Here is a 26,717-nt window from a genome sequence, read left to right as displayed (position 1 = left end):
CCACTCAGCCAAATATGTGGTAAACCGCAAAAAATAAATAATAAATAAATAAAAAATAAAAAATCCAAAACATAAAAGCTGTACTGAAAAGCTAAAACATGCAAAGAAGGCTTTTGAGATTAGATGAAGAGAAGTTAAGGAAGGCTTTTGAGACCGAAGATGAAGACAACCCAGTAGGATAAAAAAAAGGTATCATGCACATTCAATGTTGATCATCTCATGCTTCTGAAAGTTAATATGCCAACTAAACCTTTCATATTACATTTTGCAATTAATTTTCAGCATAAATTGTAAAGGAAAGGATGTCGATGGAATGAAGACTCTTCTAATTAACTTCTGACCAAAACTGTGGGAGTGTAATTAAGTTGTTGGATGAGGTAGAAAACATTAGATAGATGTTTTGATAACTATAACTATTTGCATGTATAACATAGGAGGCCATTCATAAAATGCAAACACATTCCGAAAGTGTCGAAAGTGCCAATGCTAATTAAGGTTAGGGGAATTTTTGGAAATAACTTGGTGCTAAAAGAAAAAAGCCAACTGTTCTGCTATTCTCACCTTTTGTTTTCTTCAAGGCTCACTGCCAACATGACCTCTACGGCAAGAATGGACTTTCCCACCTTTCCTTTTCTTTGATCTCCGACGAATAGGTCTGCAACCAATGAGTTTGTAAAACCATAAAAAAAAACATGAATTGTATGTGTTTTAATAACCTGAATTGGATTTATAAAAATTGAAAGAGCCCGAAAAAAAAAAACATGACGACACAGTAAGTTGTAGGATAAAAAAGAGGGGGAGGACTGAGGTGCCAACTAAAATAATTGAGAGGGAGGACTGAGGTGCCAACTGAAACATCAAGTATTGGTACCAAAACACAAAACAACTTAAAAGTCAAAATATAAAGTCTCCATAACAATATTTACTTTATGACACATAAAGTCTACATAGTCACTATTTCATTTTAATGGTTCAGAGAGTTTATACATTTGAAGTAAATCAGTTAAGTTATTGTCATGTTTCCTGCAAAAGATCGTAAGCACCTAACCAACTGCAGCTATATAATACCATGACTTCAATAATAAGGAAACATATAACTTTGAGAAGGTAATTTTAGACACAAATTCCCCCCATCTGTTCAGAATGCAACCATCTTTTTGTTCATCACCCTTTGTCTAGTATGATAAGGAAGAAAGGCATACCAACCAATGCAAAAATTCACAGAAATGTGAAGGTCAAGTCAATCTATCCAAAAACTTAAAACGTAAAATGTGAAAGGAAAATATGCAGTTATTCCAATTTTATTTCAAGATGATTAAATTAAAAGAAAGATCAACCCAATAAAAACCACAAATCAATGTAATTAGACAGATCCTTTAGCAAAAATCAAATCTTGGTAACATCAAAAGGTTCAAAAAACAATTAATCAAATTTGCAGCAATGAGAATGCTCATGAATAAAACCCATTACCAGAAAAAAGTCAGTAAATGAAAAATCAAATTTGCGGATATTAATTCATTTCTGATGCAATCAGAAGATTCGAAACACTGCAGAAAGCAAATAAAATTCACAAAAAAATTTACAGATACATTTTTAAATTAAAAAGTACCAGAGAGAGGTGGAAAGGAAGTGGAAGAACAGAGATGGAGATTGATATTGGTGGGTGGAGATATAAGGTTCAATGTTTACCCCCAAATCATATATAAAAAATGAAGGAAAACAGAAAAGAAAAAAGAAATACGTACTGCTCGTGCTCCTCCTTTTTAAACTCTTTAAGAGTTAGCTTGCTGAAATCAACAGTTTTCAACAAGATCAACAATCAATCAAGGTTTTCTTCAAGCGATTATCTCACAAAATTTTCAAATTTGAAAGTGTAGCATTACCGAGAGAAATAGGTTTTAGTGTAAAAGAAATCTCTATTTGGTAGGCCCTCTCTAAATCCAGTTCCTTATAGCCTGCAAATGAGTTGTGGAGATAGTTTTAGTGAAATTTGGAAAGATTATGTTGTATGCTCGGCAGAGAAGGAAGGAAGAGAACTTACTTTTCCATCATATCATCACCTCCATCTTTGTTCCAGACAACGTCCCAGTACTTGTATTATATGTTTGACGTATAACAAAGTTCAAACAAACCACATATTATGCATGTATTTAGTTCACAAAAGAAATCAGTGCTGATATTGTATATCGAAGATATAAAACTGTGCACTTGCCCTCTATCCGATAAAGGCACTCAAAATCAAAAGATGATGGTGAATTGGTGAAGCAGATGCTAAGATTAGCAATTGGATTAGCTTTTGTTCTACAATTGGTGATGCAGATACTAAGATGGCTTTGGAAAACAAAGTGATTGGAGTCATACCCTTCCAAATCAAGAGAAGCAAGTTGGCAAAATTTATCATACATTAGAGGCCTACCTTTCTGAAGTGTGCAATCGGAGTCGGCATTAAACTGGTAGTACCCTGAAATTAACAATAAAAAAAAATATCAAAACAAAGTCGGCATTAAACAGAGATGCAAGATAAAAAAAAAAATATCATGTACAAAGAGGACATATTCGTTCATCTCATGCTTCTGAAACCACACAACGAACTCCTGAAAACCAAACTTAGCCTCCTTCCGATTACTCATCTCTAAATACTGGTGGTATGCAATTGGTTAGTGTTGAACCTCCCACCAAACACTAATTAAAGAAATCCAAAAATTGCTCTTCAAAAAGGGAGAATAATAAAAAATAACTCACGTTTTTTTTCCTTTTACTTTTGCTTCTCTTTTCTTCACTGACCTCCTCCTCTGCTTGTTCGTCTTCGAGTTTTAGTCTCGTTGTTTCAATCTACAAAACCCAAAATTGACTACAGTAAACACAAAACCCACCAAGAAATTACCTCCATAAAAAATGCCACAAAAAAACACATTAAGCTCCACATTCAATTATCAACCCAAAAACTTGAAATCCCTCGAGAACTTGAACAAACCCCCCAAAAACCAAGGAAAATACAAAAAATCTAAGACAGTATCACATAAAAAGAAAATGCTTACCAGATTGTCTTTGAGTGAGTGCGTGTTCTGCCTCAGTGCAATCTTTGAGAGAGCAAGAGTGATGGAAGCTACTAAGGACACAGAAGGAAAGATAGAAAAAAAAAACTGTGCAGATGATGGGACCAAATAAAAAAACTGCAAATGGAAAAAATCTTGAATCAAAAGTTGAAATCGAAAGCTAAATGGTAAGGAAAGTTGGGGTTAGGGATTTGCACAAAATGGAAAACTTACTTAAATATGGCGATCGGAAGAGAGAAAGGAAGATGAGCAACAACCAAAAGATTAGGCTTCGGAAAGTTGGCGTCCGGGATCGAAGGTGTGAAGAGGATGGGAATCGTCAAACCGTTCTCTGGTTTCGATTGTGGGTAGGCCTGGCAAACGAGTCGTGTCTGTCGTGTTCGTGTTGTTTTCGTGTAACACCTGTTATCTTAACGGGTCGTGTCGTGTCACACCCGTTATCTTAACAGGTCCTTAACAGGAAGTGACCCGATCCGTTATGACCCGCTATGACCCGTTAAGAAAAAAATATATTTTTTTTTAAATTTGCACATATCACACATTGCCACATAAATATTACTTCAAAACATTAAAACATTTGTCGTTTAAGTACTATATCTACATTCGAAAATAAGAGCCTAATAAAAAAATAATACATACACTACTAATCTATTACAAATATTAAATGTGCAAGGATATGCAAAATGAAAGAGTTTTTGTTTTCAAGATTGTAGGTCTTTCTCAAAAGTTTACACCTCTATCTACAAAATCTTCAATTTACATCGATCATCATGAAATTGTATTGAAACTTTGGCTTCATCAATTGCCTTGAAGAGTTATGTTGAAGATGTTTTCAGTAAGGTTTTCCACGTCAGAACTCTCTTCCGCATAAACTAAGTATAGAAAAACCAAACATTAAAAATCATTCAAATTATGAGAAGTTTACCAAAATAATTATGAAAAGAAATAAAATAATAATACTATACCATATAAAAATATATTAAAATAACCGTTAAATCGTGATTTTTCGTATATAACCGTCGAAAAGCTTTGTTCCATTCCTTGATCTCTGAATGTTTGTTTTTTGTGATTTTTTGTTGATGTCATCTCCAAGCATATACAAACAAGTTTGACGGTTTCGATCGTTGAAATTAGTTTTGGAGAATTTGTATCCGAACAAAACGATAAATTGACTAACACTTAGAGTTTATTTATACTTTCATTAAGTACAACATAAGATTTTGTGGTATCCACTTGTGTAAATATTTTAAATTGAAGATCGAATTCATTCATTGTATTCATATAGGGTCAAGGAGTGTACCTGTAAAAAATCATCAAAATCGGAGTTAAAATAACCGTTAAATCGTGATTTTTCGTTTATAACCGTCGAAAAGCTTTGTCCCGTTACTTAATCTTTGAATGTTCGTTTTTTGTGAATTTTTGTTGATGTGATCTCAAGCATATACAAAAAAGTTTGACGGTTTAGATCATTGAAATTAGTTTTGGAGAATTCGTATCCCAACAAAACGATAGATTACCTAACACTTAGAATTTATTTATACTTTCATTAAGTACAACATAAGATTTTGTGGTATCCACTTGTATAAATATTTTAAATTGAAGATCGAATTCATTCATTGTATTCATATAGGGTCAAGGAGTGTACCTATAAAAAATCATCAAAATCAGAGTTAAAATAACCGTTAGATCGTGATTTTTCGTTTATAACCGTCGAAAAGCTTTGTCCCGTTACTTGATCTTTGAATGTTTATTTTTTGTGATTTTTTGTTAATGTGATCCCCAAGCATATACAAACAAGTTTGACAGTTTGGATCGTTGAAATTAGTTTTGGAGAATTCGTATCCCAACAAAACGATAGATTGACTAACACTTAGAGTTTATTTATACTTTCATTAAGTATAACATAAGATTTTGTGGTATCAACTTGTGTAAATATTTTAAATTGAAGATCGAATTCATTCATTGTATTCATACAGGGTCAAGGAGTGTAGCTGTAAAAAATCATCAAAATTAGAGTTAAAATAACCGTTAAATCGTGATTTTTTGTTTATAACCGTCGAAAAGGTTTGTCCTGTTACTTGATCTCTGAATGTTTTTTTTTTTTGTGATTTTTTGTTCATGTGATCTCCAAGCACATACAAACAAGTTTGTTGGTTTGGATCGTTGAAATTAGTTTTGAAGAATTCGTATCCCAAGAAAACGATAGATTAACTAACACTTAGAGTTTATTTATACTTTCATTAAGTACAACATAAGATTTTGTGGTATCCACTTGCGTAAATATTTTAAATTGAAGATCGAATTCTTTCATTGTATTCATATAGGGTCAAGGAGTGTACCTGCAAAAAATCATCAAAATCGGAGTTAAAATAACTGTTAAATCGTGATTTTTCATTTATAACCGTCGAAAACGTTTGTCCCGTTACTTGATCTCTGAATGTTTGTTTTTTTGTGATTTTTTGTTGATGTGATCTCCAAGCATATACAAACAAGTTTGACGGTTTGGATCGTTGAAATTAGTTTTGGAAAATTCGTATCCCATCAAAACGATAGATTGACTAACACTTAAAAGTTTATTTATACTTTCATTAAATATAACATAAGATTTTGTGGTATACACTTGTGTAAATATTTTAAATTGAAGATCGAATTCATTCATTGTATTCATATAGGGTGAAGGAGTGTACCTGTAAAAAAATCATCAAAATCGGAGTTAAAATAACCGTTAAATCGTGATTTTTTGTTTATAACCGTCGAAAAGCTTTGTCCCGTTACTTGATCTCTGAATGTTTGTTTTTTATGATTTTTTGCTGATGTGATCTCCAAGCATATACAAACAAGTTTGACAGTTTGGATCGTTGAAATTAGTTTTGGAGAATTCGTATCCCATCAAAACGATAAATTGACTAACACTTAGAGTTTATTTATACTTTCATTAAGTATAACATAAGATTTTGTGGTATCCACTTGTGTAAATATTTTAAATTGAAGATCGAATTCATTCATTGTATTCATTTAGGGTCAAGGAATGTACCTGTGAAAAATCATCAAAATCGGAGTTAAAATAACCGTTAAATCGTGATTTTTTGTTTATAACCGTCAAAAAGTTTTTTCCCGTTACTTGATCTCTGAATGTTTGTTTTTTGTGATTTTTTTTTTGATGTGATCTTCAAGCATATACAAACAAGTTTGACGGTTTGGATCGTTGAAATTAGTTTTGGAGAATTCGTATCCCAACAAAACGATAGATTAACTAACACTTAGAGTTTATTTATACTTTCATTAAGTACAACATAAGATTTTGTGGTATCCACTTGTGTAAATATTTTAAATTGAATATTGTATTCATTCATTGTATTCATATAGGGTCAAGGAGTGTACCTGTAAAAAATCATCAAAATCGGAGTTAAAATAATCGTTAAATCATGATTTTTTGTTTATAACCGTCGAAAACTTTTGTCCCATTACTTGATCTCTGAATGTTTGTTTTTTGTGATTTTTTGTTAATGTGATCTCCAAACATATACTAACAAGTTTGACGGTTTGGATCGTTGAAATTAGTTTTGGAGAATTCGTATCCCATCAAAACGATAGATAAACTAACACTTAAGAGTTTATTTATACTTTTATTAAGTATAACATAAGATTTTGTGGTATCCACTTGTGTAAATATTTTAAATTGAAGATCGAATTCATTCATTGTATTCATATAGGGTCAAGGAGTGTACCTGTAAAAAATCATCAAAATCGGAGTTAAAATAACCGTTAAATCGTGATTTTTTGTTTATAACTGTCGAAAAGCTTTGTCCCGTTACTTGATCTCTGAATGTTTGTTTTTTATGATTTTTTGCTGATGTGATCTCCAGGCATATACAAAGAAGTTTGACGGTTTGAATCGTTGAAATTAGTTTTGGAGAATTCATATCCCATCAAAACGATAGATTGACTAACACTTAGAGTTTATTTATACTTTCATTAAGTATAACATAAGATTTTGTGGTATCCACTTGTGTAAATATTTAAAATTGAAGATCGAATTCATTCATTGTATTCATATAGGGTCAAGGAATGTACCTGTAAAAAATCATCAAAATCGGAGTTAAAATAACCGTTAAATCGTGATTTTTCGTTTATAACCGTCGAAAAGCTTTTTCCCGTTACTTGATCTCTGAATGTTTGTTTTTTATGTTTTTTTTTTTTTGATGTGATCTCCAAGCATATACAAACAAGTTTGACAGTTTGGATCATTGAAATTAGTTTTGGAGAATTCGTATCCCAACAAAACGATAGATTGACAAACACTTAGAGTTTATTTATACTTTCATTAAGTAGAACATAAGATTTTGTGGTATCCACTTGTGTAAATATTTTAAATTGAATATCGTATTCATTCATTGTATTCATATAGGGTCAAGGAGTGTACATGTAAAAAATCATCAAAATCGGAGTTAAAATAACCGTTAAATCATGATTTTTCGTTTATAACCGTCAAAAAGTTTTGTCCCGTTACTTGATCTTTGAATGTTTGTTTTTTGTGATTTTTTGTTAATGTGATCTCCAAGCATATACAAACAAGGTTGACGGTTTGGATCGTTGAAATTAGTTTTGGAGAATTCATATCCCATCAAAACGATTGATTGACTAACACTTAGAGTTTATTTATACTTTCATTAAGTATAACGTAAGATTTTGTGGTATCCACTTGTGTAAATATTTTAAATTGAAGATTGAATTCATTCATTATATTCATATAGGGTCAAGGAATGTACCAGTAAAGAATCATCAAAATCGGAGTTAAAATAACTGTTAAATCGTTGTTTTTTGTTTATAACCGTCGAAAAGCTTTGTCCCGTTACTTGATTTCTGAATGTTTGTTTTTTGTGATTTTTTGTTGATGTGATCTCCAAGCATATACAAACAAGTTTGACGGTTTGGATCGTTGAAATTAGTTTTGGAGAATTCGTATCCCAACAAAACAATAGATTGACTAACACTTAGAGTTTATTTATACTTTCATTAAGTAGAACAATAGATTTTGTGGTATCCACTTGTGTAAATATTTTAAATTGAAGATCGAATTCATTCATTGTATTCATATAGGGTCGAGGAATGTACCTGTAAAAAATCATCAAATTCGGAGTTAAAATAACTGTTAAATCGTAATTTTTTGTTTATAACCGTCGAAAAGCTTTGTCCCGTTACTTGATCTCTGAATGTTTGTTTTTTGTGATTTTTTGTTAATTTAATCTCCAAGCATATACAAACAAGTTTGACGGTTTGGATCGTTGAAATTAGTTTTGGAGAATTCGTATCCCAACAAAACGATAGATTGACTAACACTTAAGAGTTTATTTATACTTTCATTAAGTATAACATAAGATTTTGTGGTATCCACTTGTGTAAATATTTTAAATTGAAGATCGAATTCATTCATTGTATTCATATAGGATCAAGGAGTGTACCTGTAAAAAATCGTCAAAATCGGAGTTAAAATAACCGTTAGATCGTGATTTTTCGTTTATAACCGTCGAAAAGGTTTGTCCTGTTACTTGATCTCTGAATGTTTGTTTTTTGTGATTTTTTGCTGATGTGATCTCAAAGCATATACAAACAAGTATGATGGTTGGGATCGTTGAAATTAGTTTAAGAGAATTCGTATCCCATAAAAACAATAGATTAACTAACACTTAGAGTTTATTTATACTTTCATCAAGTATAAAATAAGATTTTGTAGTATCCACTTGTGTAAATATTTTAAATTGAAGATCAAATTCATTCATTGTATTCATATAGGGTCAAGGAGTGTAGCTATAAAAAATCATCAAAATCGAAGTTAAAATAACCGTTAAATCGTGATTTTTCGTTTATAAGCGTCGAAAAGTTTTGTCACGTTACTTGATCTCTAAATGTTTGTTTTTTGCGATTTTTTGCTGATGTGATCTCAAAGCATATACAAACAAGTTTGACTGTTGGGATCGTTCAAATTAGTTTCGAAGAATTCGTATCCCATCAAGTTCCAATGGTGTGTGTATATATATATATACACATATATTTATTTATTTATTTATTTATTATGTAGATTTAAATCTATTTATTTTGTACGTATAATTGACTGGTACACGGAGTAGTATATCACATGTATCATTATAAAAATAGTGAGATATGTCATATGTGTGATAAAAAGTTAATAACTTAAAAAAAAAAAAAAAAAAAATTTCTCACCACTTCTATTAATTTTCATTTTTCCCTCTCTTTTTTGTTTCCTTTTCAACTTTTCTTATAATTTTCACTTTTCCCTCCAACATCTTTCCCTAATTCCCTCACTTTTTTATTTCATTTTCAACTTTTCTTATCATTTTCATTTTCCCTCTATTTTTCTGCAAAAAGGGCGGTAGGAATGGAATGGAATCAAATCAATGGATGCATCATGCATATTAATTAATAATTATTATAGTTTTTATAAAATTTAATTCAAAATTAAATATATATATATATAATTATATAATTATTATAGATAGTTAATATTTTGGGGGTATAATTATTATAGTATGTATAATTATTATAATTATTATAGACTTTATAGTTAATTTAATATATATATATATATATATATATATACATTTATTATAGTTTTTAGGGGTATATAATTGTTAAATTAATGTATATAATTATTACAACATTTTTTTTAGGGTTATAAAATTATAAAAATAATATTCTGCTTATCGTGTATCGTGTTACCCACGTGTATACCCGAATCAACCCGTTATCTTAATAGGTGCTTATCGGGTTACCTGATAACGACCCGATTCGTTATCGTGTCGACCCGAACATCTGTTAATTTCGTGTCGTGTCGTGTCGGGTTATCGGGTCGTGTCAGGAATTGCCAGGCCTAATTGTGGGAGTAGGACTGATAACTGAACTGGCAGCTGTCTATTCCTTTTCACTTTCCATTAGGTTTCAAATTCTGTGGTTAATGTTATTACCTCTTTATCCATCTTTTGGTATTAAATCCTTGATTTACGCAGAGTCATTAAGTAAGGGTATTTTAGGGGTTATCTAATACTTCACCAAACTGGCCTTCTCTCTTTATTTATATAGAAAAATAAAAATAAAAAAATAGAATCTAAAATTTGAAAACCAAGAAAAAAGTAGTTTCATTTAACAAATATTAATTTTCAAATATGTAAAACAAAATTGAAAACGATAGGATTATCAAACTACCCCAAATTAGTTGTAGGAGATAAATAGGCCATCTCCAACCAAAAAGGGGCCAAAGTGTGAATCCCACATCGCCCAGGGGATCGATCCTTATATGTATATTCTCATATCTACCTAGCACGAGGCTTTTTGGGAGCTCACTGGCTTCGGGTTCCGTAGGAACTCCGAAGTTAAGCAAGAAGGGGGCTAGAGCAATCCCATGATGGGTGACCCACTGGGAAGCTGCTCGTGTGTTCCCAAAAACAAAACCGTGAGGGAATGGTAAGCCCAAAGCGGACAATATCGTGCTACGGTGGTGGAGCAGGCCCGGGAAGTGATCCGTCCCGAGCCGGGATGTGACAATTTGGTATCAGAGCCTAACCCTGGCTGTGGTGTGCCGACGAGGACGTCGGGCCCCTAAGGGGGGTGGATTGTGACATCCCACATCGCCCAGGGGATCGATCCTTATATGTATATTCCCATATCTACCTAGCGCGAGGCCTTTTGGGAGCTCACTGGCTTCGGGTTCCGTAGGAACTCCGAAGTTAAGCAAGAAGGGGGCTAGAGCAATCCCATGATGGGTGACCCATTGGGAAGTTGCTCGTGTGTTCCCAAAAACAAAACCGTGAGGGAATGGTAAGCCCAAAGCGGACAATATCGTGCTACGGTGGTGGAGCGGGCCCGGGAAGTGATCCGTCCAGGGCGGGGATGTGACACAAAGGGCCATGTTTAGCCTTATAGTCTTGCAAAAAATTATTTTTTAATGAATAGTGCCAGACCATATTTTATACCATCTCCAACTGAGGGAGCAAAAAAGTTATAGGCCAAAATATAGCCCGTTTGGCAAAAAATCCATCTCCAACCCAAGGGGACTATTTTTTTAGCCCCCTCAATAATTTATTATTTTAATTAAATTACTATGGTTAATTGAACCAAACTACCATATTAAAATAATGTATTTGGACATATTTTGAGTGTCACTTGTCCTTAAATGAATAAGCCTCGGGTTTCTTATCTTTATATAATGATAAGGATGTGAAAAATTGGTGAAGAATTGAAATAAAATGATGTAAGATAGTATGGAATAATGAAAAGGAGGTGAGAAATGGTGTAAAAATGGCTTAGGTATTTATAGGAAAAAAAAGTTAGAATTTTTTTTTTAAATTTTTAAATATAAAATTTCATCCAAAAAAAAAAAAAAAAATCAAATCTAACGGTAACCTGACATCAGCTAGCATAGGTTTGGGCTAGTGCAAACTAAGGCCGGCCTTGAGAAAGTGCAAGCGGTGCCACCGCACAGGACCACCAAATCGGAAGGCCCCAGATTTTCATTTTGCATGCATATGGTTTATATAGTAGCCGAACTCGAGTCTTAGCGCAAGTGGTATTAATTCATCTTAATATCGGCTGAAGGGAGGGGTTTGCAACTCGTCTTCATCATTTATTTTATTTTATTTTTATTAAATGCATAAGCTTCCACAAAATAATATAAAAATTCCACACAATAAAATGAAAATTTGAACCTTGGACCTCTAAATAGTTAAGGAAAAACAACATGCCACCTTTCCGCTTGTTGATTTATTAAATTTGTTTGTGCTATTAGAATTTATCTAAACTCAATTGAAAACTAAATTTCTTTTTTTTTGAACAAAAAAAAATTAAAAATTAAATTCTTAGCACTTTTTAGGATCTCCAATTCACTTTTGCACCCTAAAATCTTAGAGCTAGCTCTGGTGCAAATGGGTTGGCTGGCTCCTTTTGGCTAGCTTGTTGGCATGGTGGATGAATTATGGCCTAGTGGGGCCCACAAGCCCTTTGTCATAGTCTTTAGTTGATGACAATTTTCATATCAAAATGGACTATATTTTAACCTATGATCTTTTGACTGGATCTGTTGGAGATGGTTTAATTGAATCCGAACCGTGGACACCCCAAACAGAGTACGAAAAGCCCAAATTGTAAAGAACTTTGGGTTGAAGAAATGGCCCTGTCCTTGCTTCCTGTCCCATATCCTTCCACATATCCAATTCAACCTTGAGCTCCGGAAATGGCCCTTCACTCCCTCTCCAAGCTTCCAACGACCACCTCCGCCTTGATCCCCAGAACTGAACCCGACCCCACTTCGAGACCCAGCAATTTGCAGAGCCCATGGCTGAGCGCCAACAGCCTCTCGCTTCCGCCCCCGAGCCTCAGAGTCAGAACCCAAGAGCCGAAGCTCCACCGTTTCTCCGCCACCGTCTGTCTCAGCCTCCCTACCGCGTAAGTCCCACTCTCTTACATCCCCACCACCCCAATTCTCTCGAATTTTCAATTTTTTTTTTTTTTCTTCACGTTTTTGGATGACCAAGCTGTTGTTTCAGATGCTTCTGATTTGGTCATTGCAGAAATGCGGAAATAGTTTCGTCCACTGAGAAAGTGCCCAAGTGAGTATTTTTGTCTGATTATTTTGGTGGGTTTTTTGTTTTGATTTCTGGGTTTTGTTGGGATTGGGGTTTTGGACTTGGGTGGGTGGATGCAGGTGATCTTGGAGGGCTATAAAGTCATTTGCCATGGGTGAATTGGAAGCCAGGAAGCCAAGTATGCAACTACTGGGACTGAAGCAATTCTCATGGGGATCCTCATTGAGGGTAAGCAATTTTCTGACCATTCTATGCTTTTATTGTTGTTAATTTTAGTAATTTTTTGTTTTTTTGGGGAAGTGTTTTTTCTGAAATCATCTTCCTATATGTTGTCTTACTGCTGCTATAATTACGTCTGGATTCCATTTTCGATCATGTTGAATCACACTTTGAGGTGGAAAACAATCCTTAGAATTAAAGGACTAATATTTGTAAATCCAGAACTGTAAAATTTGAAATTGAGATGGTTGTGGGATTATGATAGTGTGGAATGTGGATAATTAACGTGAACTGCATATGTTGAAGCTCAGTTGGCAAATTGTGTGCACGCTTCTACGGTTGTAATTTATGCACAATAACTTTGTTGTGAAATTAGTGAAGGTAAAAGGGGATGCAAATATAAGATACCAAGACTATGTTTATCATCTTTACCAAGAAAAGAAAGCTATCTTATGAATATCTGATCCTACCTCATACTTCCCCTGTAGTGAATCTAGTGAATTATGTGGTACACTTAGCTGCATTTGGATTGGGTAGCAGGAACCAGTCTCGCTGCCAATTTTTTACAGGAAAATGCAATTACACTTACTCAGGTGCGTGAAGAAACAATCAAGTTACTTGGGAAAGCGGACATGTGGTTTTTCAGTCCTGAGCATCCCGCATTGACTGAGGAAGCTCAACTAGTGCTTGATTGGGCTGTTGATAAAAAGAAAAAATCTGGTGAATTTCTGGACATTCTGTTTGTATAATTTCTTTCTCTTTTGTTGGCCTTTTAATTTATGTGAATTAAAATTGTTTCTGTATATGTATCCTGAGGTGTTCTACTGGTTTGGGATTGGTATGAATGCTCAATCAAGTGGTATCTTGGGTATGCAAGAAAACGTATGGATTCAAATATACTGGTAGGTAATGCATAATATCGTAGATGATATCAACGAACATGTGGGCTAGTAACTTCTTTTGAACAACATAACATATGATTGTGGGATTTTTTTTTTTTTCTTCGCACTGTGTATGATGTTTCCTATGCTTTGCAATTTCATTCTTCCTTCTGTCATCTGTGAATTTCCGTTGTGCAACGTTTTTTTTCTGACTGCTTTAAATGAGATTTAGTGTGAGGTGCTGCATGGTTGCGGGAAGAGGATGAGTAGAGGATCCATGGATTGGCTTCTATGAGTTTGCGTTATGTATGAGGTGAAAAGAAACAGTAGTAGAATATCTCGTTTATTTGATGTTATACGGTAAAAACCTTTGCATTCTGTGGCAGCTCCCATCTTCCAGAATTCGCAATTGTAGATAATGTTGAATTAAGCTATAAGAGCACATGGCCATTCTTTTCTTATCGGGATTCTCAATTCTTTTTGCTGCGCATTGAAGTCTAAGTGATTTAATTTAGTAACATCTCAATTGCAGGCGATAGCGGGGAAGTTACAACATCTCATCTACTTCTTGGCATTTGGTATGAAGGGGAATCTCTGGGCCACAAGATAACGGCTGGCCTTGGCTTCAATGAGGAGAAAGCTAAAGAGCTCGAGTCCTCAAGTACTAAACCTGGATTCATCGACAGATGATATCTTCCATTTGTCTTCATTGATCTGTGATGCTAATTTCTTGATCAAAGAGGAAAACAGTGATGTTATTCAGAGAGAGGTGTCAATGGCATTGCAATTTTATCCCTGTACAACGAATTTTTTCTTGTGTTTAATTTGCAAATAGGAGAAAAGTTTATTTATGCGGAATGACGTCCGACTTAGCCGGATTCTTTCCGCCATGGAATTGGATCGTCTACACATGCATTTTGGAGGCTACATTAGCCTCTTGATCTCTAGCAATATCTTGACTGCATAGGAAATGCACACTTTTATATGCCAGGGAATGTTTAACGTACAATAAAACATTGGTAGAACCGGCTGTCGGAGTCACCATTTCATAGCTGGCGAGCCGAAACGTGATTTACTTTTACATGTTACGGTTTTACCATGAAGATAAGACCTTTCTTAGGTTATTCTGGTGCTTGACAACCAACGGAAGCAAGTGTTTGTGCCTTGCAAGCTTCTTCTTCCCAATTGATCCTCAAAACAAAAATTAGCAACAAAATCAAGCATGCAACCATTCCAATTAAGAACCCTATCAGCAATCCACTGAGCCCAAGTGCAATCTTGAAGGCTAAGACAACTCCCAAGGGCAAGGCCAGGAGGTAAAACCCACCAAGATTTGCATACATGGCTAACCACGGTCGCGCCGTTCCCCGGACAATCCCTCCACAAACTGCTAAAGGGAAATTCACCACCTCGACTAAAGCCATCAGCAGCATCATCTTCTTCACACCTCCTAAAATTCCTTTGTCATGAGTGAACAAAGACCCCCAACTTCCCCTGGCTCCTAACATCACCAAACCGCCTATGAAACCCGAGACCACACTCACTGCAACAGACACAAATGCAGACTGATAAGCAGGGCCTGCTCTGTTTGCTCCAAGCTCGTTGGAGACGCGGGTTGATGCACAAGTTGCCAAAGAAAGCATCACTGAGTAAAGCAGATAGTCGAAGTTTAACACAATTGCTAATACTCCCACTGCCTCCTTGGCATTCGCAAGCCGGCCTGTGAGCAACATCAATATCTCATAGCACCACCATTCAAGGCAGGTAGTGAGGCAGCAAGGTCCACAAAGCTTGAGCAACCTTTTCCAATCGCTGACATGTTGATCAAGCCAACCCCCTTCCTTCCACCTCCCTTCCTTTGCCTTAATTTCAATGACACACGTATACAAGGCAAGTAGAACCACAACCATGATATCAGTGATCCACACAGACATTGCAACACCCTTGAGACCCTTGGCTTTCGCAAGCAAGATGTTTACCGGTATGTGAAAAGCAAGCGCTAGACCCGAGCAGAACATTGATGGCACTGTGATGCCTTGTGAGTTCAAGTAGGCCTTAATGGGACATAAGAGTGAAGTAACTACCAAGTCTGGCAGGAGATAGAAGACGTAGGTCTTCGCAGCCATTGAAATATCTTCTTGCTGGCCAAAATGGATGAGGATTTTGTCAACATTGAGCCACAAGAACGAAATAGGAAGCGTTGCGAGGAGCAGCAAGAAAGTTGTCATGAGAAGGGTTTTGTGGAGGAGCTTTATATTTCTAGCTCCAAAAGCTTGACCACAAATAGGTTCCATGGCAGCACAGAGCCCATTTAAAACTGAGAAGCCGGTGACGTTCGCAAAAGTGAAGCCAAGCGTACCGCCAGCCAGTTGGAGCTCCCCGAGCCTGCCAAGAAAAGCTGTTGTGATGCCTATCTTGGCAAACCATGTCAAGTTCACTGCCAAAAGAGGAAGAGCTATTCCCCTTTGTATTTTCAGCTCCAAAAGCGTGACCTTGAAGAAATTGGATGGCCATTTCTGAAAGGTTTTCTCAGTTGGGTTGTCTTCCAAATGTGATATTGTTGTTGCAGACATTGTGTTAAATGGATTGCAAGATTTGGTGGGTTTGTTTCAAATATATATTTTCCTAAGGAAAAGATGAAAGTTTGGTTTTTTTTTTTTGTTTTCTTTTTCTCGAGATAATATTGGTTATTTATGATGCATTTGTTTCGTAAGGATGTTTGTTTCCTAAAAGGAGCAAATTCATAGGCTCTTTTTGTAACTGCCAATTATGAAAGAAGAGAGAGAGAGGGGTGGTGTATTTATAGTGCGTGATGATAATGCATGCAAGGGCCAAACTAAACCTTCATGCTTATCGAATGAAAATGCTAATCGAAACTCCTTTGGCCTAAGGTGCAAAATTAACAAAAGATATAGTTCAAGTTCTCCTCCTGTAGTTTACATTTGATCAAAGCCTCTGCAAGGTTCATCCACGGAGGGTGAGTTAGGGCCTAAGATCAAGCTGAAAGATGTAGTCGATGGACAACAGGTGAACATTCCTATACTACCCTTGTTGGTTTCGAGGAACGGAGGAGGCTAGCTTAACTGAAATATGGTTATCCGTTCAAGGACATGGGGTGCCCCTAATTAGAATATTGTTTGAGTAAAAAGAAATTTGATGGAACATGATAAGAAATAGAATTTGGCTAATGGCCGACTTATTAACTTGATAGAGAATATGACATGCAAAACGTAACTTAATGCCTTGGACGGCTTCAGATTCTTATTCAGAATATTTTGTTTTCTTTGTAATTCAAATCACATGAAGATCACATGTGACATCAGTTATGGATGCCCAGATATGAAGACTAACATGAAAGATATTCTGATATCTGATATGGTGGACATATTCCCATGTATGAACTAAAGTCTAAAGGAATTATTTGGGTTTGTAAAATTCTTTGGGATAAAAAATATTAAAGGGGATTAAACAAAGAGGAATGAAGATTAGATTACAAAAGGATTAAATAATTATGTGGTTTAGTTAGTGTTTTTGAGATTCTGAGCTATGAACAACTAAATGAGCTAGACAACCTTGGCCACCACCACATATATGTATCAGTTTTCTTTCATATTCCAAAGCCAACCAATTAATATTGAATTACTTGCATTTCAACTTTGCTTTATCAGCATTTTATTTATTTTTAAAGTGACGGGGTCGCATATCTTTTCAGAAAAGAAAATGAAAAATAAAAATAAATACGTGACTTAGTCAAGTTGGTTAGAGCAATGTATACCCGATTGTGAATCTTTCTTAGTAGTTTAGATTAATATTCCTTGTATAAAAAATTTGTGGCTATCCAAATGATTGGACTTTGGACAATTTCCCTTCATCATTTCTTGATAATTTGTACTGAAAAAAAAAAAAAAAAGTCAAAAAATTAAACTAACCCATCCAAACAAGCTACAAAAACAAATTTATGAAAGAACAATCCTTAGAATAAGTTGTAGAAGTAAAAGATGGGACACGATCCCACTAATGAAAGCCAACATGATCAACTCCATAATTAATGAAATGATTGCCCTCTCAAAATTTTGAGAAAAAAATTTAGCTAAAAGAGCCAAACAATTTGACGAACGAATCCAAAGACGCCATTTCACTAAAGAACCTGAAGAAGAAAGAAAATGACATCCAAGGTCGAGCCACAATCAATCCATAGAGAAAGCAAACCTTAAGATCAAGCATGAGATACTGTTTAGCTCGTAATCAGATATTGTATAACTTAAATAAAAGGAAACATATATAGGCAAGGACCACACTATAACTATTAAGTGGATTCAAATGATATTTTTTTTTTTTTTTTTTGTTTGTTTGTTTTGGAATTACTCGAGACACCAAAACAATAAACCAATTATATACAAGCATGTACATTCATAATTTCTTCCTTTATTGCGAGCATGCACTAGCTTGCTTTCCACTTGTTTCCCATTAAAAAAGCATGCATATCAACTTTCGACCTTAATCTTAGTGAGTAGTCACTATGGTCTATTTTATGTTTTCGTTTGGTGGAATTAATTCTATTTAAATCAGCTCTCTATTATTGATCATATATAATACATAAAAATTTCAAGAAAAATAGGTTCATTTCTATTCCATGACAATATTAAGTGACAAAGATAATATGGTTAAACTTTATTAATTTTGAACACATGTCATTTTTAACTGAATTGTTACGTCATTTTGGCAAGATCATGGTACAGAAACAAGTTCACTTAAAGTTTTCGCCTAGATGCAATTTGGGAAGGGGGTGTGCTATCCACACATCCCTCATTAATTTCTGTCATTTGATATTTTTTAATTCAATTGATCCGATAGCCGCAAATTAAAAGGGTGTGTATGAAGTAAAAAAGGATGTGTGGATAGCACGAGCCACTAGTTTGGCCTTGCCTGATTTTGTGCTATACAGCTCGAGCCTAGAAGAGTAGAAGGAACAAATTTTCAGTGCGCATATGTTTTTATTGGTTGGAATTGAGTTAGTTACTTGTAGGAGATGAAGTTCGATGGGATTGTATAATGCAGCTTCCATCATACACTAATGATGTAAGTTTGATGGATAGCATAGGAATATATGGGAAATATATCTTGGAGACGATGACTACTTTGAATGATTGAGGAGAGAATTTAGTACAAAGTCCAATGATATAACGACGAGTATTTTGACGTGCAACATTCTTAAGAATGTATTTTGGATCAAACAAAAAAATAATCAGGAATACACAGACAAAAATGCAACTTTAACGGAAGCATATTATAGAATCAACTGAGATGAATAACGACATGTTCAAAAACTAGCTAGCTAGATGCTTGCCTAAGTGATTACTGATTAGGTTTTGTAAACTAGGTTTACAAAACTCTAGAAGGGAACTAAACCACAAAACGGTTCTATTTAGTTAGGTTCTCTTTTACACTTGACGTTTTGTTATTAGACAAAATTAACTATCTATTACCAAACGGTTCTATCTATTTAGTTAGGTTCTCCATTTATTTTGTTTCATCCAAAATTAACTATTTATTACCAAACCTAAAATTCCTAAATCATTCAGATTGACATCAGCTCTCTCAAACTTTCTCTACAAAAAGTCAGAAATTGATGCTTGACATAACAGAAAGGAGGTCATAGGGTTAGTCTATATATCTTTTCTTACAAAGATAGAAAGATCCTGCATTATGTTTTCCACTTTCCAGTTAATTGAAAGAGGATATGCATGCATCACTCTGATAAGGCTGAGTGAAAGATCAGTCAAGAAAAGCACAAAGAAGCTTTATCTATGGCGAGCTAATATATGCATGCCTATTCATCATCAACTGGGTTGCGTTTCCACCCCAAATTAAATCAATCAAACTTAATTTGGCTTTCAAATATTGCAACAATAATGTTTCAACTTCAACTTAATCAAAAATTTTAGGATTAAGTACCTAAACTCCCCGACCTTTTAGTGTCATTCCAAATTAGTCTCCACCTTTTTAAACATTCGAAATAAGTACTCAACCTATTGAAATTTTCACATTCATTAAGCCCCAGTTAAACATCTATTAATTTAGCTAGGATTACTTTGTCTCCACAATCAATAGAAGGTCATGGAAGCATAGCCTCCACCAACCAATGGCTACCACCACCCCCATCATGCCATCACCTCCAAACCCAAGGCAAAATCACCAACTCAACCCTACAACTCAAGCCGCTAACATCGAGAACAAGGTCATGGAGGTTGATAAAATGATATGGACTGCCATAATGTGGGCCCTCACCATCTTCACTACCCACAAAGAATTGGAAGCTTTACAAGCCGAGAATCGGGGAACGAGGAAATCACATGAACATATGCAATCTCCTCGAAACCTTATCTGAATTCTTAACCCTCTTTTTTGTTAAGAGATTGACCTCCTAATTTAATTTCAATTTTGGTCCATTTTTTATTCAATTCAATACCTATTTGATCATTGGATTCCATATTATATCATCTATATTTGAAATTTAGATTTTGAGCAACTAATATTAATATTGTCCATTATATACCCAGTTAATGGGTTTTGAACATAATCTAAGTCTGAAAAATTAACGGATGTAACATTTTTAATAGGTTGGGTACTTATTTGGAATATTTAAAAAGGTTGAGATCAATTGGATCAACACTAAAAAGTTGGAGAGTTTTAGGTACTTAATCCAAATTTTTATCTCGTGCGAGATGTTTGTAACGATAGTAACTTGATATACGTTGTAGGCACATTCTTAAGTGTTAGTTTAAGCTTTTCAGGTCTAATAGTTGTCGTACATCGTATCATTGTCATTGTTTGCAGGAGGGTTCTTAGTTGTCTTATGTATTAGCTTGTGGACATTTTTTGTTAGACAAACCAACGCATTAAACATGACTTGTTCAATATTACAAGCAATAAAGCTTATAAAGTTAATTAGATCTCTTTGAACTAGATAATTATGAATTATCTGGCTTAATGATCACAAGTATTCTGAACTAATTTTTGCAAAAGATATATAGATCAGTTAAAGCCTACATATAGGACATGTACTCAGGCAAGACCAGGGAAAGTAGGATAGAGAAATCGAGAGAGACAGAGGAAGGAAGAAGGTACTGATAAAAAGAGAGATTTTTTTTTTTTTTTTAATCAAAAAGAAAGAATAAAGAGTAAAGAAGGAAAACACAAAGGAGATGGAGAGGAGATATAAAGATAGATGGGCAAAGTGAAGTAACTAGGTAAATATGAAAAAGTAAAATATGCACACTAACACGCAAACGTGAACGTAACCACATAAACTGAAACGGAATCACATTTTGCCATAAAATAAATGTTGCTTGTCTGGGAAAAATGAACATGTACTCTAATACACTTTGTAATCAGCACAGCAATATTTTAAGTTCTGCACACCATATATCAAGTTTTCATCAGACAATATTTTCTAAACATACAAAAATTTGCATTTCAGTCGACCACACAAATCCAATGATTGAGCACTGAAAAATCATATTGGGTTTGCTGCTAGCTAGGTAGTGCCTTCACTACACATCCTCAAATCCCATGATTCTCTAAGGCCATCTCCAACTGAGGGCTGGCCAAAGGGCTCGTTTTAGCCTTCTGGCCCTCCAAGATTCTTCAAGATATTAATATTTTAATGAAGAATACAGGGCCATATTTGCCTCTGTTTCCAACCGAGGGCCAGAGGGCCAAAGGGATCGTTTTAGCCCTGCCACAAAAAACCGTCTCCAATTGAGGGTCAAAGGGTCATAGGGCCAAACATAATTTATTATTTAAAAACTACAACTTAAATTCAAATCCAACGGCTAAGTGACGTCAACATAGAGTAGGCGTTTAAGTTTTATGTTGTTAAATGTTTTTTAAAATGTTGTTTAAGTTTCATGTTGTTAAATGTTTTTTTTATGTTGTATAATTTGTATGTTCGTTAATGTTATTTAATGTTATTTCATATTGTTTAATGTTGTTTCATGTTACTTAATTTAATTTAATGTTGTATAATGGCTTAGGAAGTTATAGGAAAAAAAATATAATTTAAAAAAAAATATGAAACAAATTTTGTGAAATAGAAGTTATAGGATAAAAATAGAATTTAAAATAAAATAAAGCAACTATGTGAAATAGAAATTATAGGAAAAAATGGAATTAAAAAAAAATGAAACAAATTTTGTAAAATAAAAGTTATAGGAAAAAATAGAATTTAAAAAAAAATATTAAAAATAGAAGTTATAGGAAAAATTTTGTAAATAAAAAATAATAATGAAACTATAAAAAAAAAAAATTCAAATGCAACGGCTAATTGACGTCAGCTAGCCGTTGCATTTGAATTTTTTTCTTAAGCATTTCTGTTGGTTATAATCGACAGGAATACATTTATATTAATTAAATAATATAAACGTATTCCTGTCGGTTATAACCAACAGGAAAACTGAATTTTCTGGCCAGCCCCGGGTTGGCTGGTTGCTTGCAGCTAGCCCTCCAGCCCTCTAGCTCTCTCCGATTTCATGGGGCCCTCTCAAATTCCAGAGCCCTCTAGCCTAGCCCTTGGTTGGAGACGGTTTTCGGGCTATTTTCGGCCTTCTGGCCCTCTGGACCATTCGGTTGGAGATGGCCTAAGGCATGTTACTACATCCAAAATGTTGTTTTAATTGATTAAATGCGAGCTAGTGAGTGGTTACTGCGATTAAGTATAAGCTCGAGTGTAAAGATAGCTAAAATCTATGTGAGTGATGATTTTTAACATGTCATGTTGCATTGGAAATCCCTGAGGCAATTTTTGGAAGGTCTAGATTGTGTTTTATTTTCTTTGTTTTGCTCTGGGACTAGCAAAAGCTAAGTGTGGGGGAATTTGATAGGAGCATATTTATGCGACTTTGTTAGCTTATTTCCTTGCATTTACTCAGTTAGTTTATATTTATTAGAGTGTTTTAAGTTATTTTCGTGTGTTTGTAGGTTCAATTGGCAAAAGTGGCAACCAAAGGCAATTTGGGGCATTTTAGAGCCGTTTTGGGTTTGGAATGGATAGCACATGCATGGAGCAAGGTGGATGGACGAATTTGAAGTTCAAGAAGGGCTAAGATGATACTAAAGAGATGGAAGAATTAATTCAAGACAAAGAAGATTTAGAGCTCAGCAAGAAAGAAGGAACTTGAGCCAAACTACCTTATTTTGTCTTAGCCCAATCCTAATCCTACACTACCTAAGTTCTAGCTACCAAGGGGATCCCTAATTATATTAGGACACTTAAATATATGATTCTAGAAGGCTTAATCCTATTCCTAGAAGGGACCTATTCCTTCTAGAAAACTTATTCCTTGCCGTGCAATCCATTCCCCTTTCCTCTAGGATCCTGCCGCACCTTTCTTTCCCTTTCCTTCTTGGATTCTGCATTTAGTTAGCCTTTTTCCTTGTGGATTTGGATTGCAAATCTTTCTCTAAAATTAATTAGGGTTTCTCCCTATAAATATATGCATTCTGCCGCACCGAAAGAGACACCACCCATCCATCACACACAATAGCCCAATTTCAGAGACAAACACCTTTGTGCCGCAACTTTGCAAGGAAGGAGAGGATAGGTTGGAGTCGTACCTACCATTCAAGACTTTTGGATTGTTGGAGCGTTTCTAGGTATATTCAATCTTCTGTTTTCAATGTTTAAATTTAATTATATTTGTTTAATTGCAAACATGTGGAACTAAATTTGTTTTAGTTAGAGGTGAATTCAAGGCCATGAACATATATGTTATATGAATTGATTTCCTCCAGTTATTGTTTCGTAAAACATGAATGTGATTTACTTATCTATTTTGATAACTTATTCTTGTATGTTGATTAAGGGTGCACACTTAGTTTGCATACATGAATTTGATGCTAAAATACAAGGGAATTTCACCTAATCGTTATGAACTTATATTTATAAGTAGTGGAAGTCACTAGTCATGATTGTGTTAAGTAAATCCATGGCAGGAGTATCATGCTTTTCATAGTTATGAATGCCTTGTCAATGCTTATGATTTTAATAGAACTTAATGATCTTTGATATGTATCTCTATCATGCTGTTCATGTAGGGAACTTGATAAGAATAATTTGATTGCGTCGCTGAGTCCAATTCAATTAAATTAGGGACATTTGAGAGTTAATTTGTGCAGTTCGCAATTAATTTGGGAAATTGTCATTCATGGTTTATAAGAATAATAATTGGAAATCGATTTGTATGCATATGTGTTATGTGTGGAGAAGTACCCTCTAGCTAGCCTATCACCCATCAATTCACTCCAAATTCGTACCCTTTATTTAATTTCTGTAATTTGTTTGTTCAAGTTTTAAATTTGTCAAAAACCAATTCCCCTTTAATATTTCGTGTTTACTTAGCTAGGACTTGTTTAAATTTATTTTTGTTAGTGTTTTGAGTCAAGATAAATTAGAATTCGTCCAAAATCACCCTTAGTTTCTGTTTCGAGTCAATTTGCTTGTTTTGTGCTGTTTTGAGTCATTCTAGTTTGTTTTAAGTCATTAGAGTCTAGTTTTCTGTTTTTGAGTTTAGTTTAGTGTTTTAGAGTTTAAAATTGAGAGATTAGCATCCCTTCTAATCCCTAACCTATAACGATCCCTACTTATTCATACTACAACTACATAAAAAAGGTTTAAGTTTGTGTGCTATTTTATATCACATCAAATTTTTGGCGATGTTGTCGGGGATTAGCAAAATTGCTAATCCCCCTTTGTTTCTGTTCATGTCTTTTAGTTTTTGTTTTTGATTTTGTTTTGTTTTCTTGGTTTTAGGTACTAGTTTATGACTTGAAGTACTCAATCTATTAGTGCACATATCTTGGAGTTTGACGACGATTTTTAACGAATTTTGAGAAGGAAGAGGGAGCAGCTAGAACCTAATCTACCTAGTTCTAGCTCAGAATTTGAGTTTGACTAAGAAGGAGAGGAAGAGGAAGAACAAATCATGGTTGTGGATAATCGAACAATCAAGGAACTTTCAGCCTCAAAATTGGACAATGTCGTACCCCTATGCATTCAATATCCTAAGGCAGCTCAAGGCAAGACCGAGGAGTTCGAATTGAAGTCTAGTTTGCCGCATCATATTCCCAAATACCATGGGCTGTCCATGGAAGATCCAAACAAGCACTTAAAGGAATTCGAAGTGGTATGTTCAAGCATGACCTCAATCACTATAGATGGGAACATTTTGAAGATGAAAACTTTTTCAAGCATGACCTCAATCACTATAGATGGGAACATTTTGAAGATGAAAACTTTTCCATTCTCTCTTGTGGAAAAGGCTAAGGATTGGCTATATGAATTGGCACCTGAAACCGTCGCCTCTTGGGAAAGCATGAAGAGAGCATTCTTAGAGAAATTTTTCCCCACTTCGAGAGTCATTCTTTTGCGAAAGAAGATTAGTGGAATTCAACAAAACCAAGGAGAATCCTTTCCAGCATATTATGAGCGTTTCAAGACTCTATATACATCATGCCCTCAACATCAAATGAAAAAAGAGCTTTTAATTCAATATTTCTACGAAGGACTTCTTCCAATTGAGAGACAAATGTTAGATGCCTCGGCAAGAGGTGCTTTGGTTGACAAAACACCAATGGATGCCAAGACCTTAATTGCAAATCGAGCCTTGAATGCACAACAATACGAGGGAGTTGGACAAAGTGACCCCCCACGACAACAACAACAAGTGAATGAGGTAAGTGCAATTTCAGAAATTCAATCTTAATTGGCTAATCTCACTGTTCTTATGTCACAGGTTGTTGATGGATCCAAAGTGCAAAGAGCAAGTGTATGTGACGTGTGCACTATGCAAGGACATTCCAATGAGCAATGCCCTCAATTGATAGAGAATGGAGGATGGGAAAGTGCTAACGCCATTTGGTATCAAGGCTAAAATCAGCCAAAATCAGCCAAAATATGATCCATACGCCAACACTTACAATCCGGGCTGGAGAGATCACCCAAACATAAAGTGGATGGAGCCTCAACAAACTTAACAAGAAGGAGGATTTTGACAGCCACCCCCTGGGATATTTCAAAGGCCATTCGCACCAATGCAACCTCAACCACATTCGGCCCAACCAAATTTAGGTATGTTTTTGGATAATGATAAAGCTATTCAATTACTCACCTCTTTGACATAGGGAGTACAAAATCAAACCAAAGAGATGCAAAATCAAGCTAAAGAGGTAGACGAATTGAAGAAGCAAATAGGGCAAGTAGCGAAGTTCATAGGACAGTTTAGAGAACAAATCAAGCCAAAATGAGGATGAGAAACTACAGCTTGAGGAGGAGGAAAAAGACAAGGCCACGATAAGGGTAGAACAACCCTTGCCGCAGCCATTAGGGATCCTAAACCGTCCAACACAGGTAAGTTTCCAAGTTCAGTTAATTCTAACCTTATTCCACCAAATGTGCCTTTCCCTCGCAGATTTATGCAATCTAAGAAAGAAGAGTGTGACAAGGACATTCTTGAGACGTTTAGAAAGGTGCAAGTCAATATCCCGCTGCTTGATACAATCAAATAAGTTCCAAAGTATGCCAAATTCTTGAAAGAACTTTGCACCACAAGGAAAAGGATTTTGAACAAGGAAGTGGTAAGGGTAGGTGAGAATGTGTCAGTAGTTTTACAAAGAAAACTGCCCCCTAAATGCAAGGATCCAGGGAGTTTTACAATCCCTTGTGTCATTGGCAATACTAAGTTTGAGCATGCCATGCTGCATTGGAAATCCCTGAGGCAATTGTTGGAAGGTCTAGATTGTATTTTATTTTCTTTGTTTTGCTCGGGGACTAGCGAAAGCTAACTGTGGGGGAATTTGATAGGAGCATATTTATGCGACTTTGTTAGCCTATTTCCTTGCATTTATTCAGTTAGTTTATATTTATTAGAGTGTTTTAAGCTATTTTCATGTATTTGTAGGTTCAATTG

At 34.9% G+C, this 26,717-nt stretch overlaps 2 protein-coding genes and 1 long non-coding RNA gene across 3 annotated transcripts; 1 reads left to right on the top strand and 2 right to left on the bottom strand.

Annotated features, from left to right (window-relative positions):
• Positions 1–1,753: 1,753 nt before the first annotated feature.
• LOC148696325 (uncharacterized) lies at positions 1,754–2,827 on the bottom strand. The gene is made up of 3 exons (XR_015963272.1): positions 2,743–2,827; positions 2,042–2,461; positions 1,754–1,955 (listed from the first exon to the last, which is right to left on the bottom strand). It is a non-coding gene; the product is annotated as an uncharacterized LOC148696325 (long non-coding RNA).
• Positions 2,828–12,202: 9,375 nt separating this feature from the next.
• LOC137710860 (ATP-dependent Clp protease ATP-binding subunit CLPT2, chloroplastic) lies at positions 12,203–14,610 on the top strand. The gene is given in 6 exon segments (XM_088695830.1): positions 12,203–12,512; positions 12,638–12,676; positions 12,772–12,824; positions 12,827–12,880; positions 13,412–13,591; positions 14,285–14,610. Coding segments are annotated over 6 exon segments (696 nt in total). The 5' UTR covers positions 12,203–12,300; the 3' UTR covers positions 14,443–14,610.
• Positions 14,611–14,712: 102 nt separating this feature from the next.
• Positions 14,713–16,325, bottom strand: LOC137710859 (protein DETOXIFICATION 56-like). Its single transcript, XM_068450007.2, has one exon. The coding sequence runs from the start codon at positions 16,323–16,325 to the stop codon at positions 14,874–14,876; it is 1,452 nt and encodes a 483-aa protein (XP_068306108.2). The 3' UTR covers positions 14,713–14,873.
• Between the last annotated feature and the right edge of the window lie 10,392 nt (positions 16,326–26,717).

The sequence above is a fragment of the Pyrus communis genome, chromosome 6 (assembly GCF_041283825.1).
Source record: "Pyrus communis isolate YQ-2024b chromosome 6, ASM4128382v1, whole genome shotgun sequence".
In the NCBI taxonomy this organism is placed as follows: domain Eukaryota; kingdom Viridiplantae; phylum Streptophyta; class Magnoliopsida; order Rosales; family Rosaceae; genus Pyrus; species Pyrus communis.
The sequence above is the reverse complement of the archived record's forward strand: the minus strand, read 5'-3'. Positions and strand labels throughout refer to the sequence as shown.

What these genes read in the sequence shown, in the direction of transcription:
- LOC137710859 (XM_068450007.2), bottom strand. Translation starts at nt 16,325, where the DNA reads ATGTCTGCAACAACAATATCACATTTGGAAGACAACCCAACTGAGAAA.